Source organism: Passer montanus, unplaced genomic scaffold, assembly GCF_014805655.1.
Source record: "Passer montanus isolate IOZ18808 unplaced genomic scaffold, ASM1480565v1 scaffold1, whole genome shotgun sequence".
Taxonomy (NCBI): domain Eukaryota; kingdom Metazoa; phylum Chordata; class Aves; order Passeriformes; family Passeridae; genus Passer; species Passer montanus.
The window spans coordinates 17,711,672-17,736,286 of record NW_024356504.1 but is presented as its reverse complement, the minus strand read 5'-3'; the positions used below and the strand labels follow the sequence as shown (position 1 = coordinate 17,736,286).

The 24,615-nt window shown below is 42.9% G+C and overlaps 1 protein-coding gene across 4 annotated transcripts in view; it reads left to right on the top strand.

The window, feature by feature from the left end:
- The window catches only part of SEMA5B (semaphorin 5B), a 269,780-nt gene extending 246,296 nt beyond the window's left edge, over window positions 1-23,484 (top strand). For 3 of the 4 annotated variants that reach the window (XM_039700342.1, XM_039700334.1, XM_039700351.1), the window contains exons 22-23: window positions 29-234; window positions 17,186-23,484. In XM_039700342.1, coding sequence (XP_039556276.1) covers window positions 29-234; window positions 17,186-17,341 — 362 coding nt within the window. In that variant the 3' untranslated portion in view covers window positions 17,342-23,484. Of the gene's footprint in view, window positions 1-28; window positions 235-16,653; window positions 16,724-17,185 lie in introns of all 4 variants that reach the window. The other variant, XM_039700361.1, reaches the window with a different exon arrangement.
- Window positions 23,485-24,615: the final 1,131 nt, after the last annotated feature.

The following is a 24,615-nucleotide window of genomic DNA, read 5'->3' as shown; positions in this document are numbered from 1 at the left end:
ATAGCATCTCTTGTCATTTCCCTTGCAGGTTTTAGTCTCATCCATCTGATTGCCACTGGGGTCTCCTGTTTCTTCGGCTCCAGCCTGTTAACGTTTGTGATTTACGTGTATTGCCAGCGCTGCCAGAGGCAGTCCCAGGAGTCCACTGTTATCCACCCAACCACTCCCAACCATCTCCATTACAAGGGCAACACAACCCCCAAGAATGAGAAGTACACCCCTATGGAGTTCAAGGTAGGGTACTTGAGGAGAAATACCACAAACAACTTGATACTGCCTAAATAAACTCTGTATTCATGTCACGTTTGGAACTGGGTAGGTCTGTGTTTCTGTGCCCAGCTGATGGCATTATACATGGGGTTGAAAGGGCATTTAGCTGTGCTGTCACAAAGGGGTTAAAAAGCCTCATTACTGCAGTGGGATTTTGTTCTGTTTCACAGTCCTGATGAATGCCAGTCTGGCAAGTACATACCAAGATACTCCAGCCCATTCTGACTATTGAATGTATACAAATTGTCCTCTAAAAAAATCAGTAAGAGCTCAGTTCAGTGCATTGTTAGTGCATGGTAAGAGGAAATGGAGGGGAGGAAGAATAAAAATGGAAACTTCATTGCACAAATAGCTGGGAAAATGTGCATTGGTAGGATGAGATTTTGGAAATTCTTTGGTGACTGCCAAATTGGAGTGAATGAGAAAGCAGAGAGGGTTTTGCCCCTCTCTATCAGTACTGGACAGAAACTTACCCCAGGCAGCTGTGCAGAATTCAGTGACAGTAACAGAGTGGGGAGCTGAAGTCTGTAGGAGATGAGTGCTGAAGTGGCATGTGTTGTTGGCATGTCGGCTTGCTGAAGTGAGCGTGGCCCATTATCAGAGCAGATAGGACCCAGGGTGCTGCAGACAATACCCTGAGACTGGATTTGAGCATCAGCCTCCTGCTGAAGCGTGGGATCAGAGCAGGGAGCAGTGGCAAGGCTGGAGGGGCTTCCTGTCACCACAGGAGGAACAGCCTGCCTAGGGTCACTTGAACAGGGTGCAGCATTATTTGGGACAGGAACACAAGCCAGAAGGAAGCCCTGCAGCTGCTTGTTCCTTCGTACAGCTACGTGCTGTTGACATTTTGAGTGTCTGCCTCTGCTGGTCTGGCCCAGCTTCTCACTGAGACCCAACAATAAGATCAGTGGTGGGACTGTTGGCACAGTCTAAACTCCCTGGGTATTGAGGACTGTTTCTAAGTGGGAATTGTGTAATGCTGGGCACAGTATGATTCCTGATACGTGGCTATGATTTGCAGTGTGAATGCATATCAGAAATAAGAGTTTGCATCAAATAATTTGAGAAGGGTCAGTGTTGTTTTGCTGTTTTAAAGGAAAACAGTTTGAGCTGGAAAATAACTGACCAGTGTGGTAATAAGAATGTGGTGAAATCCTTGTTGGGCATTGCAGCCTCTCAGAGGATACTGCTGCCTATAAATGCAGTCTCAAAAACACATTTGCTAGCAAGCTTAAGGCTACAGTTGCATACAGTTTAATAAGAGTCCAGCATCATAATGCAAGTCAGCATAGATTTGTGGAAAGTAAATCATGTCAAGCAAATTGGATTCCTTTTTTAAATTAAATAAATATTGATCTAGATAGGAGGGAAGCAGCAGACATATCGGGATTTTCAGAGACTTTTAACAAACTTTCACGGGATGCATTATTCTACACACTCTGCATATACAGGTTCAGTAATAAATTATTAAGAGAGGTAAAGAGCAGGGACTTGATCTTGGAAGCATCAAACTTCCAAGTAATCCTTTCAGTTATGGGAGTTGGTGTGGTAAAGTCAATAGGAGACCCAGATTAAAAAGGCTTGCAGAAATAAAGAAATGAGCAAGAGTATTCCCTTGTTTCTTATATAGCAGCAATATAGAAAAGGGACAAATTTATTTTTGTGGCCAAAAGCAGGTAGTTAGAGGGCTCGATTTGTGTTAACATTTTCTTTATTATTTACACTGTGCTATCATGTGTTATCAGATGCTGCTAAAATAGGCAGAATGGTTAAAATTTAGAAGGATGAGGTTGTTCACAGAACGATCTTGATCAATTGGGTAAATGCGTTATGAAATGCACTATGTCTATGTCAAGTGGTGCAGTGAAGTAGAAGTAATAACAAAGCTAAGCAAAGTTTAAAATAGCAGCAGATTAGTTAATGTGGTGTCAGGAGGGAGTTGACCTCTTTGATAGATCCATCTCTGAATACTTGATCTAGTGTATATTAACAGTGAGCAGCTGTTAGAGTCTTCTTTCGAGGGACAAAAAGAGCTTAGGCATTAGATCAAGGTTTGAAAAGTCTGATTTATTTAAAGGAAGGCATTAGCTAACTGAGACTGTATGACTTACATTCGGGGAGAAGGGACTTGGACACAAGGAGAGATAGACCAGATGGGGCTTATTTACAGAATGTTAGGAAGTGAAAGAGTTCAAGTGCATAAATCTGCAGTCATTGGACAGAACCAAAGCTAAATGTTTAGGAGCAAGGGGCTACTTGCTGAGAAGAACTCAAAGTCATACACTTCAGAGTGGTGAATGAGGCAAAGAGATTTACAGAAAGGGTAAAATCTATTTGTCAAGTGAAACCCCCTTTTCTCCATTCCTGTTGAGTATTTCCTTCTGCTCACCTTCTCTATTGCACCTCCTTTCCTAAGCTCTTGGCTGAAAATTTCTAATTTCATACTACAAATCTGCCACTCCTCAGTGTTCCCTTGAAGCATATAGCATTAATGAAGTAAGAGGAAAGGCTCTGTGTGCTCTGTGCTGTGTAATTACTTATGGAACTTGTTATTAGCCAGGTTTATATTTAGGAATAACTGACAGATTTTTTTAAGGGTTAGGAGGGAGATTTTTCATGCCTTCAAGGAGCATGTGTGGTTTTATTGTGATGCCACAGAATAAACATTAAAATGATGGAGAAGCTAAAATTCACCTTCCTGATAAGGAGGGTTGGACTGAGCTTGGATATGGGCCTATCTGAATTTAAAACGTATACATGTGAAAGAAAGTGGAAGCACCTGAGATTCCAGATTCTAAGCCCAAATAAGTTTCTCTGCAGCAGATACCAAGGAAACCACCCTCAACATTTTTTAATGAAAACAAAAGAATAATTGTAGGTTTGTATGTGTGTGTATATCTGTGTGAAAGAGTTAATAAATCCAGGATGAAGGAAATAGAGGGTGTGTAGACAACTTTTCAGTAACGAAAAATGATAATACACAGTGACATGATGGTAGCAGAAGGCTGGCCATATGCACAAGTTTATTATTTTCCATTCTTTGATAATAATAAGCCTTCTGCAACCATTTTTAGTTTGTTTTCATCTTGAAATATCTCTGCTCTACAACCAGCAGGTGAACACTGTAGAAAGTTTGGCAGTATTACATTCAAATGTACAGCACTGAATGCAAAGTCATAAATCAAGGTAAATTTTATATGAAGGCAGATTTTAATGAAGGAAGTGCTAGCTGATATGAGCCTTGTTGGCCAGTTCAGCACAGCAGTGCAGTAATGCAGATCAGATGTAAATACCATACATAATGGTTGACCTATTGATCATGTAGCTGATGCTAACTTGCATAGGCAGTGTTTTGCAGAAGCATGTTTTATTTTTGTTGGCTTCTTTTCCCTTCCTGTTCTGCTTTCTCAAGAATGATGTGAGGTTTATTATTAGCTATTTGAGCCAGGATGTCTTGAAAGATTTCATGCATATGCATTTACCAGCAACACGTTGATTTTGATTTGGTATTCAGAGATCGTAGGGGAGAGACCTTTTGGGTCACCTAATAAGCAGTTCATGTTTCATTAATTGCTTGAAGTTCAAACAACACTCTGACAATATTGAAGACTGTGCAGAACAAAAGCATAATGAAATAAAAATTATCTACTCTTCACGTTTTGGCATGACGGGTTACAGAACCACCTATAACCTTCCCAGTACTGCCACGCCAATTAAATAATAACTGACTATCAAAGCAGTGAGGAGATCCTCTTTTTAACATCTTGCTTCAGCTGCTCCATGCCTTGTGTGAGTTACTTACCACAGCTGTGCTGATGGAAAGCCAGATGATCCTGCAGTGGAAGCAGGAGGATGTAGGGTCAAGATTGAGCCCTTGTGAATTAGGATCTCTTGGAACAGCCACACATGGAGAAAGGGTTTGGACTGAACTTCTTCCTATTGCTAAATCCTCTGCCAATAAAGAGAGCCAACATTTTATTCTACAAGGGATTCGGACAAAGGCGTCTGCATATTGGTCCAAATCCAAAATCCAATGGCCTTTGGATCAGGCCAGATGGGATCAGTGAGAAATGTGAGTTGCAGGATGGTTTTGATGATGATTCTGCAGATTTTCTTTGCGATTGTGCTGGACAGACCTCCCTCTGTCCTTCCTTCCTTCCACACAGCTTTAGTCATGAGTCACACAGTAAAACTCTCTGTACTGATGCCTCAAATAAGCTGAGGAAGCACCTGAGTATTGCATCTTCTCTGGCATCTGCACTGCTGCTGTAGGAACTAAGGGCCAAACACTGAAGCAAAACAGTCATTTATGTCAAGGATTAAATTTATTGTGGGAAAAGATGAGGTGAGATTGCAGGATATGGCAATGAAAGAGGGAAACTAAGTGTTTGATGTTTGCTTGATATCTGAATTTTCTAGGACATTAGAACAATACACATTAACTTTAGTAGAACTGTGAGTCCTGCACTTGCCTAAAATTATACAGCAAATATAGATGCAGTTACCAGAAAATGGGGGGAATAATCAGTCGTTCACTTGGACTGTATAAATTAGAAGCTGCAACGAATATTTTCTAATGAAGTGAGAATAATGCTTTTGGGAAACAAATGACAGAATGCAGAGCAGACACCCCCTGCGAAGAACTCCAGGCCCTGTGATCCACACTTCATTACTAATCCCGAATAATTCATGGCAATAAAATACTAACATGGAGAGCTGAGACACAGAAACCAATTCTGTCTTGGGAAGATGAATCCTTCTGAATAAAATAACATGCTGGGTGTTTGGTGTGCAAAAATTAGCAAAAAGAAGATTAGTTCGGTGGGTTTGAGCATGGTGCTAATAATGCCAAGGTTATTCTGTATGGGCCATTCTCTTGAGATGGACAGGATGATCCTTGTGGGTCTCTTCCAATTCAGTGATTTTATTCTGTGAAAAAAAAAAACAAAACAAAAAAAAAGTAGAGTTTAGGCTGTAGGAAAGTGAATCTCTGTATGGATTTTAAATGTCTCTTTCTTGGTGATGGTCATTTTCATTGCTGCTGAAAATCACACCTTTTTTATAGAGAGGAGGCAGCCAGTGGTTTAAGTTAAAGCTATTTAAACTGCTGTCAAGTGCCCTAGAGGAATGTTTGTCAAAGTCAGCGTTGGTTTCTGAGGATGTTTGCTTCTCCACAGAAAACTTTGTGTTTCAGTGTCTTGCCACTTAATTTGATGTGTTGTTACTTCAACTAAAATTGGCTAACCCATTTATTTTTGGTGATCACAGCACATACATTGATAGCACTGTGATATAAGCTTTTTTCTTTTCCCAGTGACCCTTTCACTGCACTGTTCAAGCCCCAGGAAGTGGCTGTAAAGTTCACATATAAAGCAGTAGTTGATGATACCCAGTGTTCTCAAGAAGTTATCAACAGTGTCCCTGAAGTATTTGCTTTAGCTGCATGGTGTTAGCTGATGTAATCAGCTGGGGGAAAAAAGCCATATATATATATATATATATATGTATAGATATAGTAAATCAGATTGAAATATAAATTCTGTTCCCTGTGAATTGCATGTTTAACAAAGGCCATTTCCCTTGAACAAAGTGGCATTTAAGAACATTAAGTGCTTGAATGGTAGAGTACATATTTTTAGTACTTACCATGAGTATAGTATTATTTGAAATAGAATAGTAGGGGCAGGGGGTTGAATTGGCAAAGAAGCATTGTGCCCTTTCTTGTATGATCCTGCAGTTGCAAATATCACTTCAGGGGACTCTTGATTTGCATAATGCCTACTATGAAGGGAAAGCAAGAGAGCTTACTGATGGGGAAAAAAGGATTAAGTGGTGCGTCTCAGTCAAAATCTATTAGTGTCTTTTCTCCCTTTATATCATTGGCTCGAGTCAAATTGAGCAGTCAAGCATGCCTGGAGGTGTGGCTGTCCTGGGATGATTGTGCCCAGGGAGGGATGTGCCTCTCCTGGCGCTGTCCCCACCCCCTGGCAGCAGGGGCTCAGCGGGTTGCTGTGTGTGAGTCACAGATAGCGCACTCGTGTAGATAAAGTATTTAAGAGTCGGGGAGACCGCCAGTTCAGATCCCAGTGTTACCTTGCTTCTGCTCCCTCTGGGATACTAAGCAGCTGCTCACAGCAGTCCCCCGATGGGAATTGTGTCCCTGCTCCATCTGTTTTTCATGCAAACCCTTGCTGCTTCACAGGGTGTTGCTGCTCCCTATAGGGTGGGAATCCTCACTGTTCCCTTTTCCCCACCATTTTTAAAAGAGTCTGGCTTTTGAGATGATTTTTTGTTTTTAAGCCATGTTAAGTTTTGACACTGTGGGTAGATGCTTCCTAGTATCCTGTCACATCTTTCTGTTTATGAACTCAGCGTTCTCTGCTCCCTCTTTACAACCAGGTATATCTCCTCTAGAGCCAGGTTAGGGATATGGTCCATGCTCTGCCTTCTCAAAGGCTAGATCATTATGGATGCTCACATAAGCCTTTCTTTGGAGTAGTATTACTGCAGCATGATAATCTGTTTGTAGGCAGACAAGTTTTGGTTTGTTTTTAATTAGATCAATGAGTGTAGCTGGAAAATCTGGCAGGTTTTTGAACATGTGAGCTGCTGTTTCAGAACTGAAGACAGACAGATGTGTTCTAAAGCTTATCTGATTTTTCCGGCTACACTAATTTATCTAATGACTGATATTACCTTTTTCTTGCAATTTTCCCCTTTCCTAATTTCTCTGAGGTTGACATGTACAAGCCTGCACCCACCCAGCTGTGCTGGAAGAATAATTAATTGAAGAACGACAGGAATGGGCACAACAAAATTGCACTGGACTTGCTGCTGCTTACTTACATGACTTCCCCCTACTGGTCAGCAGTGGAATATTTCAAATATTCCCTTTTCTCATTTGCTAAAAACAAATGGTTCTCCCTTGGTCCAACTGCTTGGGGTGATTCTCTCCTCTTTGCCATGTCAAATCTCTGGCTAGAAGTGTAATGTATGTTAGCTGGACCAGGAAATCCTCAGTGCCACCAATATGTGCAGGAGGAATTAAGTATGTGTTTGCAGAAGACTTTAAAGGGAGCCATGAAAGAGGGAGGGAGCTAAAGCAAAGGTAGAGGCTAATATTAGACAAATAATTAATATCAGAAAACATATAACCTTTGTGCTACACTTGGAGATGAGCTGCCTTGCTATTCTTCTTGAACAGTTCCACTTGCAATTAATGGATTCTTAAGTAGAGTTATAAAGAAATTGAGCAACATGCACACAAAATAAAGATATCTGTGTCAATATTCAGGACTAGAGCTCAGTTTCCAGATTGTTTGGCAACTCTGAGTGAGGACAAATGAAATACTGGAGCTTTTTTCTGGACCATGACCACCCAGTCCTGAAGAATCATTGAGAGTTCAGGGCTGCTCAGAATGCACTGGCTGCTGCCACAGCATGAGCTGCACAGCTGGGGCAACACTACAACCACAGCCACTTTCCCTGGTGCATCATTTGTATATATAGGAGAGGTTTGGCACAGGGAAAGCAGGAGTAACTCTGCCTGCACTCCCATAGAGCTGGGGGAATCTTCATTAAGTCAGTTCTAATATCATCCTGAGATTTGGCACAAAACATGTGAATAAAGGAAAGAACTGAAAATCCGTGGGTGAAGGAATCTAGATGGACTGTATCCCATAGTCTCTGAGACCCAGCTGATGAACAACTCCAATTACCTTTATAAATATCAGGGACCTTAGGCAAACCCCCACTGCCGTGAATTGCAAAGGTAATACAAAAGTGTTAGTGAGAAAGCAGGCTCATTTCTGCCCTGCTAATTGAGTCACTGTTAAGCTACAGTAGTCCAAGCACTAAAGTCACACAAGTAGCTTGAGTAAATCTGTGTGGGAAACGTCAGTTGGATTTGGGGATAAGACAGAACATCTGTGAGCATACGGGCCCACAATCGCTGGAAAATGCCTGGACCTTCCCCATTCAACCAAGCACATCAATGGGGTGTTAAATCCTGCTCTGTCTGTAAAATTTGGCAGTCAGGGCCCTGCTAGAGAGAGTGAAACCAGGAGAAACAAATGGGATTGACTCGACTGTGCTTTCAGTTACGGCAATGGAAACTCATTGAAACAAATCTGTGTCAGTATTAATATGCAGGAAGATCTGAATTAATATTTGAGAGGCAGCATATCACATACCCTGATGAAATGAAAGGTGGTTCAGCTGATCTGACAGCTGAGCCAAGACCTAATGCTGAGCAGGGAGAAATCAAACATAATCACTTTTTGCACAGAGTTCGAGCTGCAGATTCTCAGCTGGTTAAAAATGCAGCTTCACTCGTCCATACATCTAAAGAAAAGAGGGTGGTATTGGTGTCTTAAATAATCTTGTGATGTGTAAATAGAAATTGGCTTGGACAGGAAGGCTGCTGTAGAGATTGAAACCTGGCTAATGGACTGTGAACATCGGACAATTGTTGATGGGAACAAACAGGGCTATGGGGAGGAGTTGTTTGGGACACTGCAAGCAGTAATGCAAGGTTTGGCTTTATTTAATATCTTCATTAATGACCTTGGAGAGAGTGCAGTCAGTGTGTTAATTAAATGAGCAGAAGATATTAAACTGGGAGGTGTTTAAAAAAAACAGCCACTGGTATAGGACTAATGGAAAATGACCTGAGGAGGTTACAAATGCAGAGAGGAAATAACAAGGTGAGAGGCAACATGGGGAGAAAATAAAGCAATCCTGAGGAAAATAATCAAAAAGCAGCTATTTAGAGGGTGGGAGAATTTGGAAAGCAGTAAGACTAAAAGAGACTGAATGAAGTTAGCAGATGGCAAATTGGGCCCAGTTTTTCCTTTTATTTTTATTACTTCTTTTTTCACCACTGCAGTTACACCTTTGCAATTCTCAGTCTAAATGCAGCACTGTGGGCTGGCATGACTTGGGCTGGTAATTCATCAGAACAAGCAGCTCTGAGGCCATCCAAAACCTCAAGGCTGCTTGCTCCAGTGTGAGAGCAGTGGGGCAGTGGGAGCTGTGCCCCCAGACAGCCCCAGACTAGTGACCATCAGCTGAAGCCCTGCACAGCCCAGTGCTCCAAACCATCATCTGCACCCAGAGTGATTCATGTCAGATTTAAAGGGCCATGATTATGCCTCTGGTGAATTTGTCTGAGTACTGGAGCATGCTGAGCCTCTCTAGTAACACTCTTGTGTGCGTGGGGCACCCAGGAAGGGCATTCACCAAGGCACAGGAGTGCAGTGAGACAGTTTACACCTTCCCACACAGCTGAGATCATGTCTGCTATATCCTGTGCACCAGCTATATTGGGAAGCAGTTGGGGCAGCCTTGAATTCCTCTTTTGTGTCTGGACACCACGTCATGGGTGTTGCCACCCTCAAATCATAGGCAAGCTGGGGCTAAATTGCAAGCTTTGGGCTAGACACCTGCACTTGCCAGGGGGAAGGTTTCCATGATCTCCTCAGACTTCAGTTTCCAGTTCAGAAAAATACTTCACTTTGCCTTACTATTACATGCAGTTTGTTTTGCCATCTTACTCATGTGCTTGAAGTCAGAGATGTGCCAAAGCATCCTTCTGACAATGGTCCTTTTTGTTGCCAGTTCTGAAGGGTTTTATAAGTTTACAATGGCAGTAATATAACTTCACTCCCTCCTAAGTGCAATGATAAAATAGCTATTTTCAAATAGCTATAAATAACTTTAGCTATTCATTTTCTGATAATTGGATGTTAGTTCTATTGTCAACCTGAGCACATCTACAGATGCTGCCGTCATTTGGGGGTTGTTTAATTTATTTACCAATAACAGTGAACAAAGAATCTCCAGTCTAAAAATATGGTAAGCTTCCATCCAAAAAGAAAATGCAATCAGAAGTGTAGTGTCCCAGTGGGATTTTTTTGTATCTCTTTTTGAGATGAATAACCTTCTTATATAGAAAATAGGTTCCTCATCTGTACATCTACACTTCACTGTAAATCCTGCAAACAGCCTTATTGAATTCATCAGGAAAAAGCTCAATGCATAAACCCTGGCCACTGCTTCCTTTGACTCCATGTAGGCAGAGCTTAAGAGGTTTTATAAAAGCATCAGGTAAGATGGTTTGCTTGGCATAAGACACTAAGCAAATTTTAAAGAAAAAACAGAAAGAGGAATCATTCAAGTCTTAAAAATCACTCCAAGCTTGGAGTAAATACATGGGTCTCATAAGGTCTTTCTGGCAACTTTCCATCTTTCCAGGGTTATTTGTAATTCTTAGCTCAAGAGACACAGCAGTGTTGTGGCATCCAGTTGATCAGAAGAAAGGGACCATGTGGGTGGGCCAGACGTCATGTATTTTCTTGGTGTCAGTTATTGCCAAAAGAGGTTATTTTAGTTGTATGGTTTATTTTGTTGAAATGTAATTATTATGCTAATTATTCCCAAATTTACTGATTAATTATAATTCTGAGATCTCTGCCCTGGTACTTCCAGAGATGTACAAGTTTTGGGAAATGTTTCATAATATTAATATATTTCCACAGCCCTGAGTCATTTGGCTAATGTTTCAACAAAGCAAAAAGTAACATCCTTTAACAGGAAGGCATGTCTAGCTCCATGAAACAGCTGATCTGCATCAAAAAGGCATTTTGCTCAATCTGATTTCACTGCAAGAAGCAAATGGTTTAAAAGGACCACAAAAGAACCTAGATGTTGGATCTTGGTTTCATTACATCATTGCACAATTCCCTTATCCCTCCATTTTCCTGGGGAATGAGGGGGCGTAATGGCCATCCCACTGTTGCTACAGGAGGTCTGTTGGATGCTGTTACAGGGAAAGTTGGAAAGGCTGCCTCAATTCTTTTAGGGATAATTGTGTGACTGAGTTCAGCAGGAGTGTTGTCCCTGATTTCTGCAGCGGAAGGATGAGGGATGCACATGGGCTTCATTTGGACTTACTAAAAGGAATGGGCTCGCTACAAAGTTGATGTCTGCTCCCTGGACCCTGATTTTAGACCTTCTGCTGTGCTCACAGTGGATGACCAGGGTTAGCAGTGATTGAAGTTGTTACCCCTGGTTCCTTCATGCCTGCACTCATCCTGTGGTGAAGGAAAGGGGAAGGTGTTCTCTGCAGTACACTGGGATGTTCAACATTACAAACAAAATTCCAAGGTGGAAACCTAAAGCTGTGCAGCCCTGGCACGGGCAGCACGTGTCTGATGAGCCATGGAAAGGTGTGCACTGCATTGCTCAGCTTCTTCAGAGGCTGAAGTGGTGGTAACCATAAACACTGAAAAAAATTGTTTGAAGCTGCCTAGGGAAGTTCCCCCAGCTGTTTTTATTTTTTACCTTTCTAAAGAGGAAAGTGTCATGGGTGGGATGTAGAAGTAGTGAAATTATACCTGTTCACAGAGAAATAGTAGAGGAGCTGTGAGGCTGGGGGATATTGTCCTTGCTCACTGACTTCACTGGGATTCTGGTGTTGCATAGCTGGTGAAGATTAACCTACAAAACTCCTGGGAAACTTGCTGACTCTTCCTCCACAACCCCCAAAATAGAAAGATCTGGAGCTTAGAGAGACTGCTGAGCTCTGAAAAGCTGAGTGCTTTCTACACGAGCAGATTAAGGAAATCTTGCCATCATATGTTACCCTGTGGGAACTACATGTTGGCCCTAATTTTGGTATTAGTTGTACAAGTATCACATGCTTTTAGAAGTATCATTTTCACTTTGCTTCTCAAAAATATATGGACTTCTTTTTAATTGGGAGTGGGAAAGTGCCCATCTACTTTTTAATTCCAGCTTTGAAATTTTCATGACTGCATATTGGAAATTGAAACATTTGATCTGTTTACGTGTGTAAGAAATGTTTACACAGCTTATACTTGCAGCTGTGGGCTGGGAGTTGGGAGTAGTACTGGAAGTCCCATACTGTTATGTGTAAAGATGTTTTGATACATCTGGGAGAATGTAAGCAAGTAGGTCAGTGGACAATGACTTAATGATTTGGAGCAGAGGCAGAATTTGGGGAAGTAGTGGCAAGGTCTTGCTAGAGAAAAATGAACAAATGGAAAGTCTGAATGATGACTTAGGCTAAAAATATCAATGGAGAAAGCTGAACCAAGTTAAATGTATGCATATGGTACAACAGAGTCATGTTTAACACACCCAGCACTGGGCTGTAACCGGGAGAAGCAGCCTGTGAGTGCATGTGAGTGCTCTGCCTGTGATGTGACCCTTCCCCTCAGACTCTTCCCTTCTAACTGCACACTTGCATGAGTGATCAGGTTGTTCATATAATTCCATAAATATTGAAATACTCAGGATTCTGTTGTGCTTGGCATGGACATGCTGTGCACTGACAACGAGATTGGATCTCTTAGTTAGTTGAGAGATCACATATAAGGGAGCAAGCTGCTGCTCTTTTACAGTCTGTTAAAGCCATAACCATTGTAGTCCATCTGAAAGCATTCCTGCTTGACAAAGCACAGTTCCTGGGTCAGAGATTTTTTTCAAATTATATTAGTCATATGCCAATGCAGCCTAAAGGTTGTGTAAGGTGTCATTTAAAGAAAGCAGTTGAAGTTGGGCTTGCTTTTGGGTGATCCACTCGGCTGTGTTAGAGCATGCTGGTGGCTTTCCTTCTGCTAACAGGCCCTTCAGCTGAGGATAGTGGTGAACAAACCAAAAGAAACAAATTATATCAGCTATGCCAGGATGTCATGGCTCGTACTGTAAACGAGGAAGCGGGTAAAAGAAATAATTGTTAGTGGAATGGAGTACTTTTCCTGAGTGCATTCCACAGGTTTTCATATTAGCTCAGTCTGGCCTGACTTTTTATTTGGAATATTATGCTTGCACAAATGCCACAAGCTTCTTTCTTCTCAAGGCAGGATAGGACCAAAATGATGACCTGAAATGCATTTTCCTTGGTATTTGGAATACATTGTGTGTATGGCACAGAGATTTTGCCACAAAAAATTGCAGCAGTAAGCATTTATCAGGCTTTTGGTTCTTTCTGCTTACTGAGCAGAGAGTTGTAAAAGGTTGTAGTTGCTGGTGAGGGCAGTCAGCAGTGTTTGATATGGGAGGAAGCAGACAGTAAAAGGAAGGAACAGGTTGAGTGTCAGGAAAAGTGTCACTGGAAGGGTCTGGAGGTGCTCAGATGACTGACACATCTACTGCTCTGGAGGGTGCAGGACAGTGTTGCAGGAGGGCTCAGGTTGCAAAGACAAGTCCCTTTTCCTTCCCTGAAACCTCTGGTGAGCTCTAGTGCTGGCTGGGCTGCTTCGGTCAGCTTAGCTGCTGCAGCCACTGACAAGTCCCTGCAAAAGCACCAAAGGGCTGTCCCTTCTAGGAGGACTTGCTGGGTGCTGTCTTTGGGAAACACTTCTTGGCCTGGTCGTAGTGGGGACCTGGCTCAGGGGGGCTGAGGGGATGAGACATCTTCTAGGAGGACTTGCTGGGTGCTGTCTTTGGGAAACACTTCTTGGCCCTGGTCGTAGTGGGAACCTGGCTCAGAGGGGCTGAGGGGATGAGACACTGGCAGGAGCTGGGCTGGGAGCCAGGGTCTGGTCGGTGTTGGTTTTTGTGATGGGCTGGTGACAACTTTGGTGACAGCTCTCGCCTTTCCTGTTGGGACTGGTCAGTATTGCTGGGGCATCCATGGGTGCAGCAGGCTGTTGCCATCCCACAGGAACTGCAGTGAGTTCAGGCTGTCAGGAGGCTCTGACCTCCATGGCATAACCCACACAGTGATGGGAAATGCCTTCCAAAGAGAAAGTGTTGGCCATCTCTGTGCTGTCACTGTGAAGAGCTGTGGGATGAGAGCAGGGGTTAAAACTCTGAGTAAAGCAGCACAGGAATCAACCCAGAGAAATTTAACTGCAGCCTCTTCTCCTGCAGTGAATGCATGAGTGTGTCTGTGTACATCTCTAAATTTCACTACTGCCTAATTTCCCTTCTACAAAATATCAACCAATTTCTAGTGCCAAGAAACCTAATCATCTGTTTATTAAAATGAGACAGACAATAAGTTTGTGGGGGGAAATGTTAAGGCAGTGCACATTGATCATGCTGATTTAGAACAGTACTGCCATTGCAGCATTTCCAGAGACAAATTCTTTGTGGCTAATTGCATTATAAATTCCACTAAACCGTTTTATGAGGTATTTCCCTAAGATATAAGCCCTCCATCGAAAATAAAATCAAAAAGATCAAATGACCAGTTGTGGGGTTTTTCTTAAGTAAATATTATATGAACATAAGAGAGTGAAGGAAAAATGCAAATCATGTTAATTAATTGCTAATTCTGTTGTGATGGGCTAGTTTTTAATATGTGAAATATGTTAAAACTCATACAGATTTTCCATCTCAAAGCCAAAGAAGTTGAGTCCTGAGGTCTTTGTCCTCATATCAAGATGGTCCTGAGCTATTGCAGGTCAGGATTTTCATCTCACTAAGTTTCAGAGGTGGCAATCCTGTCATCTTGACCAACCCAGACAAAGCCTGGTTGCTGGACCAGCTTCAAGAGAAACTGTGGCAGTGGGACTCAGCCTCTTCATCTTCCTTCCTGCTGTGGCCATGGGGTTACAGTGCCAGCAGTGGGTATCCCAGACTAGGAACATCAGTAGGAAACAGCAGCCATCGTGTGCAGCCAGTGTGAACACCTGTGGGGCTCACCAGAGAGCAACTCCTGCAAATACTTGGTGGTAGTACTTAGAAAAGTGCCTTTTTACAGGGAATCTCAAACTTTGTTTTTCTCAAGCTGGGCCAGAAGACACAGAAGCACAGAGCAGTTAATTGGATTTCCCAAGGAAGCATAGCAAGCACTGGAGGACTGAGGCTGGCTTCCTTGTTTCCCAGCCTCCAGCACAAAGCAGCAGACTGTTGGCCACACTACTTTAGTATTGCTTTGGGTGACTGGGAGCAAAGCATGACACTTCCTTTTTTACTTACATATTGAAGGGCACAAATTCTCATTTCTTGAAAATATTTGTCCTTGGTTCCTACAAGTGTTGTGCTATGGGATCAATTTAGGGACTCCAGGCAGGGGGAGACTGCAGTCAGACCAGGAGGTGGCTGGGTCTCCTCCAGTTTTCATGTATGAGATGTTTCAGGCAGTGCTTATTTCTGAAAAACTTATTTGGTGGTTCAGCAATTGGGAAATTTCTTTGCCAGGGTAGCTTTGGCACAGGAAAGCTTTTCTTCCTAACATCTTGTATGAAATTGGGAGTTGTAAGCTCCCAGGGTAGCTGTAGCTGTCAGTCTGCTGATTAGAAGAAAACATTTTCTTTTCTTCCTCCTCCTCTCCCCCTCCCCATGCAGTAAAATGATTTGATTACAAAGAAATAGGGAGATAAATGTACTGCCTGTGGTCTTGTCTTTGAGCCCAGGGTATCTGATCCTTTCAGTGGTCACAGCTGGGATGTGGATGAACCCTGACTGTGCAGTGGGCACATGCACAGGGTGAGACCCTGCTCCCCATCTGTAGGGAGCCCACTGCTGTCAGGTCACCCTGCTGCTGCTGGAAGGGACAGAGCCTTCCCCAGAAACTGCACCTGCCCTCAGGCAGAGCAGAGATTTCTCACCTTGCTGAGGGAGCCACTTTGCCTGAAGTTCAATGGGTCAAGTAAAGCTGAAGGAGCTGGGTAGTTCATGGACTCGAGCATAGTTAATTCTTCTCATCTTGCCCTGAGCTGGGTCAGGCATGAGGGGTTTGTCTCAAGGGGGAACTGAGGTGAAGTGGTTCCTCACTAAAGCAGCATCAGATCATGCCAGAACAACCACAAGGGCCCAGGACTAGCTGGCTCATTAGGCCTCTCCATCTCTGCTCCTGATGGGAGAGATGCTCATACTCTCTTTAAATGTGCTGTTAATTAAATGTTCCCTGAAGATAAGGATGCTGTAGCAGCACGCCTAGTGTTGACTCCCAGATCAAAGGAGTGAGTTCCCTGCACAGCAGCCATTAAAGGTGCACTTTGGAGTGGCACAGACCAGAGATAGGCATAAGAAATGCAAGCCAGGGTTTAGGTGAAAAAGCTGTGATAAATGTATCTCAGACAAATTTGCAGAAATCAGATGACTGTAAGGAAGGAGAAAGTTCCATAGAATTATTGCACACATACACACAAAGTGTGATTTTATCCTTGTACATAGGTAACAGCTGGCATAGCAATGGTCTTTAATCTGGGGAGAGGGGGACATCTGCTTGTTGGTGGGAAGAGGGGAGGGAGAAAAAAACATTTCTAAATTTTTCTGGTAAAACGGGCATTTGTCGTTCTAATTTTTTTATGTTATTGTTTCCAACAATTGTTACGTGGTTGTTAAATTTTTTTAAGTAATTTTAGATTTTCCAAAAGTGACCATGATTTGTTACTTATACTGTAGCTTACAGAAGTGACACACTTAATATCGGGGGGTCCAAACCTGGATATCTACCAATGGAGATGGAGATCAGGTAAATGCACACCTGCTCTTCCAAAGAGGAAAAGCTGCCGTTTGGCACCTGGTTTGAGAGGGAGCCACAGGCTGCACCATGAGCATTTTGGACGAGGTTAGAGCTGAGCGCTGCCGTTAATCGCCAGCCTTCGTGTAGGCCCAGCATGGCTTTGTGTGACAATGGTGTTCAGACAACACGCCATCCACCAGGAGACTCCGTGTCCCTGGAGAAGGCTCTGGTCCATCCCCAGCAGTAGCTGAGCGCAGGGCCACTGAGGGAGACCTGGCAGGAGCTGTGGTCCCCAAGGCCAGCCGTAGCGAGCGCGAGGTGCCAGCTGGCTCTCCCACTGGAGGGAAGGTGGTGGTGGCCGCAGCAGAGTCTGTGCTGGAGAAGGCAGGTGAGAGGGAGGTGCCTGCAGGTAGAAAAGAGAAATTGTGGGGCACTGTGGCCATGCCTGTCATCTCCTCTTCTCTTTTACAGACACTTAACAAGAACAACTTGATACCGGACGACAGAACCAACTTCTATCCGCTGCAGCAAACCAATGTGTACACAACAACCTATTATCCCAGTACACTGAATAAATATGATTACAGGCCTGAGGCCTCCCCTGGAAGGACCTTTACCAACAGCTGATGATGGACAGATCCTATGGGACTGAATAACTTCCTATATGATTTTTTTTAAAATTGATTTTATGGACCAAATACTGGCCCAGCTTCTAGATGTAAATATTGTACAGTAGGGTCTTCTTTTTTTTCTTTGGTTAATTGTGTTTCTTGTAAACAGCACATCTCCTTACAAGGACAAGAATTCAAATGGACCATTCTGCAGAGCTTCTGTGGATATTTGTCTGGAGATGGCTCTTCTACTGCAACTGTTTATGGCTGGAAGGTCAGCGTGCTGTCCAAGGCTGAGGTTGTCGAGGAAGGAGCTGTGTGCTGGGCTTGGTGGCCATTGAGCAGCCACACACAATACGTGGGAGCACTCCAAGAAGGCAAGAGGTGGCCTCCTGGAGCAGGGCTGGATGCATCATTCCTGAGCCAGGACAACAATGGTGCGCTGGACGACACACAGCTCATGGGACAGGCCAAACAGGACTCCATCACGCCAACAACTTGAAGAACATTTTCTTTTTCCTTTTATTTTTTTTTAAATTTTTTTGATTTTTTTATGTTTCTGAGGAAAAAAAAAAAAGTAGTAACTTTCTAGGGCAGTGTTCCCTATATCTTCAACAGAATCTTTTCATATTACAGGAAATAGTCTCTGCAGCCTTCTTTGGTAATATGCAGTTCAGCTGATGAGAAACAACACACAAACGAAGTGCATTATCCAAAGAAGCTTTCCAGAATGTTTCCAGTCTTAATTAAAAGAAAATTATACAGGCAGTGAGACACTGAGAAAAGTAAATGTTGGAATAACATTGGAGACATGAACTTGGAGTGCCTAACAAACAAAGATGTTTATATCACTGGAAAAAGAGATGTGATGATTGCCGCACAAGAGCCATGGGCTTTTTTTCTTTCTTCCTTTTTCTTTTTTTCTGAGACAGTATTAACTATTTTTGTTCTAGCTTTGATCCTGATTGTGTCTGCCAGGAAAGGCAACTTTAGAGGCCATGCTCTTCTTGTGGGAAATCACCATGCTTTGGGCTAATATTTCCTCTTGTTTTATTATTGGGTTTTAGTTCATATACTTTCAAAAAATGAGTGATTCTGACTTTTCAGGGGGAAGGTATTTTTTGAAGGAATGTTTCCATAGTCTGACACAACCCAGAAAGTCTGCTGCACATTCTTACAGCGTCTTCCACTCAGTACTCTACAAAATAGTAACACAACTGAGTAAAGTGCGTTGTTTGCCAATATGTCTTTAATTTTTCTGAGAAAAAACAACCCAACAAACAAATGCTGCTGCAGCTATTGAAGTAAATTGGAGCAGTAGCATTATTAAACAGTATATCCAGCCTTGAAATGTAATTTTGTGTATGTGTGTGACTGTGTCTATAAGAACTGTATTAGTCTGATGCAGAAGCCATGTTGTCTACAACCAGATGTTTGTCTGACATAATTGTTTGGCAAAAAGGAAACTTATTGCTGGTGCTTAATGTACAACTACATCCAGTGTGTTAGCAACGTGAACAAGTTCACCGCTGTTACCATTCAGTGTTTCTAAATATTTATGATGAACTCCTGATGCTAAGTATTTTAGAATGTCGCAATACTGAGCATGAGATAAAAGTACACCCTGAAATACGCATGAGCTCCACGTGGTCCTGAGCTTGGCTTTGTTGTCTGCACCTTCCCCGAGCAGTGCTGTGCCAGTGCCCGGCCCGGCTCGCTGTTCCGGGCGCTCCTGTCTGTCCCCGCTTGGTTTCGGATTTCGCTGTGAGCTGACATCGGTTGTTTCTCAGTGCTGTTCCTTTGCAGTTGCTTGTTTGGAAGCCCAGCTTGGGCCGTGTACTCAGCTCTTTCACGTAGGCAGCTGGTAGGAAATGAAGAAAGCCTGTGCTACTTGTGACAAGTATATTGCTTTTCCTGCGAGGAAGAGCCAACGTGACTCTGCAAGCCTGTGTGTTATGGTGGTTTGACCAGAGGGCAAGTATACAATAGCCTCCCATTTTTAAATTACTTTGTTTGACTTCAGTTTGCAGTGATTGAAAGCTGTAGGGATATTTGTAATAAAGTGGGGTTATTAGCACTGCCACAAGGACACCTTGGGCTCAGCAGTGCCCACCATTTTCAGCAGCTGCTTTTGTTATGTAGCAGCCCACCCTGTTTCTGCTCAGGTGAAATAGATGGGGAGAGAGAGATGCCCTTAAACAGATTTTGAGCAGCTGAGTCAGGAGCTGATGCAGAGCTAGAAGGCTGTCTGAAGCACCTGCTGCAACTCTCCAAGTTGGCACAGTGGTTCAGCAGCCCTGAACCCTCAGCAGCACAGCCAGGCAAGAGCAGCTGGAGCAGAGCAGGATCACCAGGGAAGCAGGGTAGCACTGGTGGCAGGCAGCCTTCAGGGAGGATCTTCCCAGGCCCTCAATCCCATTTGAGGAGTGATGACTTCGTGCCTCATGCCATAACGAGTTCACCCTGTCTCACTGAATTTCCACATGCCCCTCAGCAATATTTAAAATCCTGACTTAATGTAGTTCTAACAAGTATGTAGCCCAAGGGTTGGAAATTATTGCATTAGACTATCAGGATGGGATTTCCCAGATTTAATTTATGTGATTCAGGAGAAAACACTGGCTCCCAAGATCATTTCAGCCACTGTAAAATCAAAGCCATCTCTGAGCTTCCCCATCAGAAGATTCCCTGTATTAACACACTCTGCAATTACCATGCACGTGGCAAGATTGCAGCTGGAGTTTGAGGGAATGCAAGCAAGTCAAACCTTGCAATTATCTCCAATCTTCTATTTTTCCTTTTTTTCCTTTCTCTTTTCCCCTCTCCCCCTTCAATTTTTTTTTTCCATTTTTGGTTTCACAGAATAACATGATGTAAACTGATTTCTTTTTTGCAGAGTACCATATGAAATTATTTAAATGTTCAAGTCACCAAGATGGGTGATTATTGCCATTGTGCTCAGGAGGTGGATATTTTGTAGGCTATTGGAGGGCAGATGCTATGAGGGTGGTGCATGTGGTTATAGTTTCATCAAGACATTCCTTCTTATCAGCCATCCAAATGGATTCAGCCCTTTTTCATATAATTGGCAATCACAGCAAGGGGCTGTAGTCTCCATTCGAGCAGAAAGCAGAATCCAGGAGAGAGTGAAAAAAAGAAATCAGAACACTGTATTACTCAATTAATGTTTGCAGGGAGTGCAGTTCTGTAAGGACAGTGCTAATGCTGTGTGAGAGTTGCATTTTTTATGAGCTCTCCAATGTGTGGCAGGTTAACGGCGTGATGTGCAGGGATGTTCTTGCAGACCAGGTAACTTGGCACCTTGAGCATCAGGTCTGTAATATCTGCAGAAGTCTGAGTTGCTCCTGCAGCTGGATGTTAAACTTGCTAAAATGTCTTATTCCTAACACCATCTTAAACTGGAGTGGAAATGCATTTCCTTTGGGAGCATTGCTTTCCAGAAAGTTCATTATGCTATATATATAATTTTTTTTCCCTTTACTTCTAAGGCAGAGAAGAGGAACCCTGGGTGGTTCCTCTGTAGGTCTGGAGACACTGTGTCTCTGCAAGCCCTTTGGATAGGATTCAGGTGTACAGGACATGAAATATGATGGAAATCTTACAGCCAAGTATGTAGTGGAAACATCTGTAATTAGGCCATTCTCTCTTTTTCCATGGAAATGGCTGCCTTTCTCCCAGCTGAGGGATGTGCCTGCTGCTGGTATCCAGGGATGTAGTGCCCTTGCTGTCAGGTTTTCCTTGAGCATTGCCAGTAACTCACAGCTCACTGACAGACAAACCACTTGAGGATCAAACCCTCACGTAAGAGGTGCTGTTGCTCTAAAGGTGCACTTGAATGTTCAGCATATGAGCCAGGGCTGCTCTTAAATGTATGACCTGCACAGGTACTATAGGAGAATAACATGTATTGTCTAACCACCACTGTTCCTACTGCCTTATGTTCAGAAAATGAAGTGTTTGCTTTGAAATCAGCAGAGAGCAGGAATGGAGCCCGTGTCTGACGCAGACAATTTGATGCCTCCGGTGATAATCTGCTGTTCAGCCCACCTGGAGAGAAAACTGCTGTCCATTGAGATTGATTTATTCTTTGTACCAAATGTAGCGGGGGAGAGTTTTATATATATATATATAAATATCTATAAATATATATATAAAAATGTAAATGTAAAGTTTCTGTAACAACTTACTCTTCTTTTTGTAACAGTGTATACATCTATCAGTGGATAGATATGGTATATATTTATAATATATACACATGCAATATATATATTTAGCAAAATGCCTGCAGAGGAAACTTAGAATAAGAAAGGCAGTGCTGGTATTCAAATTCCACAGGGACAAACTGAAGAAAAAAAAACCTATAAAAATCCACTACCCTTTCCATTAGGTTTAAAAACACATTTTTGAGGTAAATGAAATATAATTTTTTAATTGAAAAATGAATTGATTTTTCTAGTTAGAAATGCTGATTCTCCCCCAAATCGTTCTGGTTAAGAGTTATTAAGAAAGAGATACTTGATACTGTTTATATTTTCATAATAAGCCTCCTAAATTTCTCATGTGTATCACTCTATTGTTCTTGTAATTATAAGTAGGGAGTAATTGTGCAAAGAAAATTGAAATAGCAAGTAGGAGTAACAAGTCTTATACCATTAGAGCAAAAGACATCATCTGTTAGAATGGGGAAAATGTCATTTTCCATGTTAAAGAAGTCAGTAACTGCCTTCTGAGTTACTGATCAGCTTTGCAAACCTTGCCTTACAGTCTCACCAGGAGGTTTTATCTGAAATGTAGGAAAAGAAGCCCTGTGATCCCATGGCTTTTGTTTTTCAGAAGGGTCCAAAAAACCCACCAGGCCATGGAGGCACCTGGTGCCATGGGTGTGTCTGGAGCTTCCTGTGCCAGTGGCCAAGGCTCTGCTGCCACCCCCTGAGCCAGCCCCCACACACGGCAGGGCACAGCACCCTCAGAGCTGTCTGGCATGGCAGGAAAATACCCAGTCAATCAGGTCTGAAGGATTCCTTCTTCTCCAACAAATCCCTTAAATGCCCTCATGACCAAAGGCTAAATTCCCAACAGATGAATCTTTCCCTTAAGCTTTTTAGAAGGAAGCTTCAGGTGGCTTCAAGAGCAGTTTGGGGGTAGGTGAGAGAGCTTTCTGTCCAACTTTGTTTTTCCTGGTTTCCAGAGCCTTCAAAATTGGGCAGAAACCCCTCTGGAGTTGGGTCCTTGTGGGACTTACCCGGTTTCAGCTGTTCTGCCTGGAAATTCCTTCTTTAGAACCTTTGAGCAAAATTAATGTATTAATGCATTAATGCTGGCTGGAGGAGCAAAACCAGCTACCCACTATTTGCATAGCCACAAACATAAGTGCTCAATAGCACTCAGGGTAAATTTGGGTCTTGAACCTGTTACTTTTTCCATTCTGCCTCCAGCCTCAGCCGCAGACTCACCCCTGCTATTCAAGAGGATTCAGTGCTATAAGAGCAGCATTTGGCTTTCTGCAGGCCCCAGCCACGATTTGGTTTTAAACAAATCTGGTCATGAAAAGTATTAACAGTGCACTCTGGTTCTGATGCCTCTGTCAGCAGGACGCTGCTGATTCTCAGGCCACAGAGTCAAGCAGAGGTCGGCGTGGATGGGCCATTAATAACTGGAGCAAAAATGTTATTAGTACCAAAATGTCAAACAATGTAAAAGCCAGCCAGCTGCACAGCAGTGTGCTCTCTTTCCACACCCCTCCTTAGACAGCATCCAGACCTGCCCATACCTAAAAGCCATGTGCTTAATTAGGAGCATTCCCACAGAGGAAGCTTTAGGGAGGATGCATAGTATGTGAGATGGAAATGATAGGATTTAGCTTGTGGTTGAGGTGGGAGAGTGACAGATGCAATATTGGATCTTGGATACATGGGAAACAATTATGTGAACACAGAATGCTTGCCCCAAAACAATAAAACCTGGAGAGTATTATTGGACTCTGTTGTGAAGGCACATCACCTTTCCTATGCAATCGAACTTGATGGTACTTTAGCATAAAGGTGACCTAGACTATTATCACTGCCTTTAGACACTGTGAATTTTTTTTGGGTACTCTGTATTTTTATATATTGTACAATGTAAAGAATAATTCAGAAATAAAACAGACCAACCTGACAAGCCTGTGAGTTATTTCTCCTGCATGGCCAACGCGCGGCGGATCTGGGGCTCCTGACAGCGCTGGCAGGATGGGCCGGCAGGAATGAGGAGGAGTTTCCTCCTGACCTTTGGGCCAATGGCCATGCAACATCCACTCAGCTGCCTGAGTGGGAATGGGGAATTGCAGCGTCCATCCTTCCTCCCTGTCTGCACTTTGGCCGCATCCTGAGGCCCAGGTCTGGATTATATTTGTCATGAGTTGTAGTCTCTGTGGACACCAAGTTGTGTTACTGGATGTAAGGCTCCCTTACCCCCATCAAAAGCTCCACACCAAACATGGGGTGCCTTTCAAAACAGGTGTTTCTGAGTGAGGTGCCACTGAGGTGAGATTGAATATGAAATTCAGGGTGCCCAATCCTTGTCCAGATCTGCAGTAAAGCATCTCCCTTGTGCCCTCAGCTCTCCACAGGTGACACCGAGCCCCCAAGGGCACAACTGCTCTCTGTGCCAAGCCAGCAAAAAGACATTCATCCTCTGCAGAGCCTTTCAGCTGTGTGTGCTCAGCTGCAATGAAATCCTGTCGCTGCTGCTGCTGCTGCTCAAGCCCTACATATTGATGCAAAAAGTTATGAAAAGCTGAGGGACATATTTTGATTGAAGGATGATCGTAGCCTCGTGTTGAAGAACGTTATAGCTCTTGTTGCATTTATTAATCAAAGTAAAGACCATGAAAAGTGACAGAGTCAGGAACATTTTAGTTTATGTTCCGATACAGCTTAAGACGTATATTGGAGTTCCATACAGAAAATTACACCATAATGTCATAAAAAATAGATTGGATTGCTAATAACCTGAAACGTGCTACACCTGCATACATAATACTTTAATCCCACTAAATCATAAGCTATCATTTGGGTGTTTTCATATTCTCAAGTGTGCATACAGGAATTTCTTTTCAATGCAGACCATTAAAAAGTAATTGAGAGGCACAAGAACAGTAAAAACAAACTTGCTGTGAATAAGATGGATTTTTTTCCCAGTTAGTTTGCACGATAACACAGGGAGGTCATTTTTGAACAGTTTTGTTTTGCGTCAAGACACCTCTGCATACAATTAGAGCAAAGTATTACA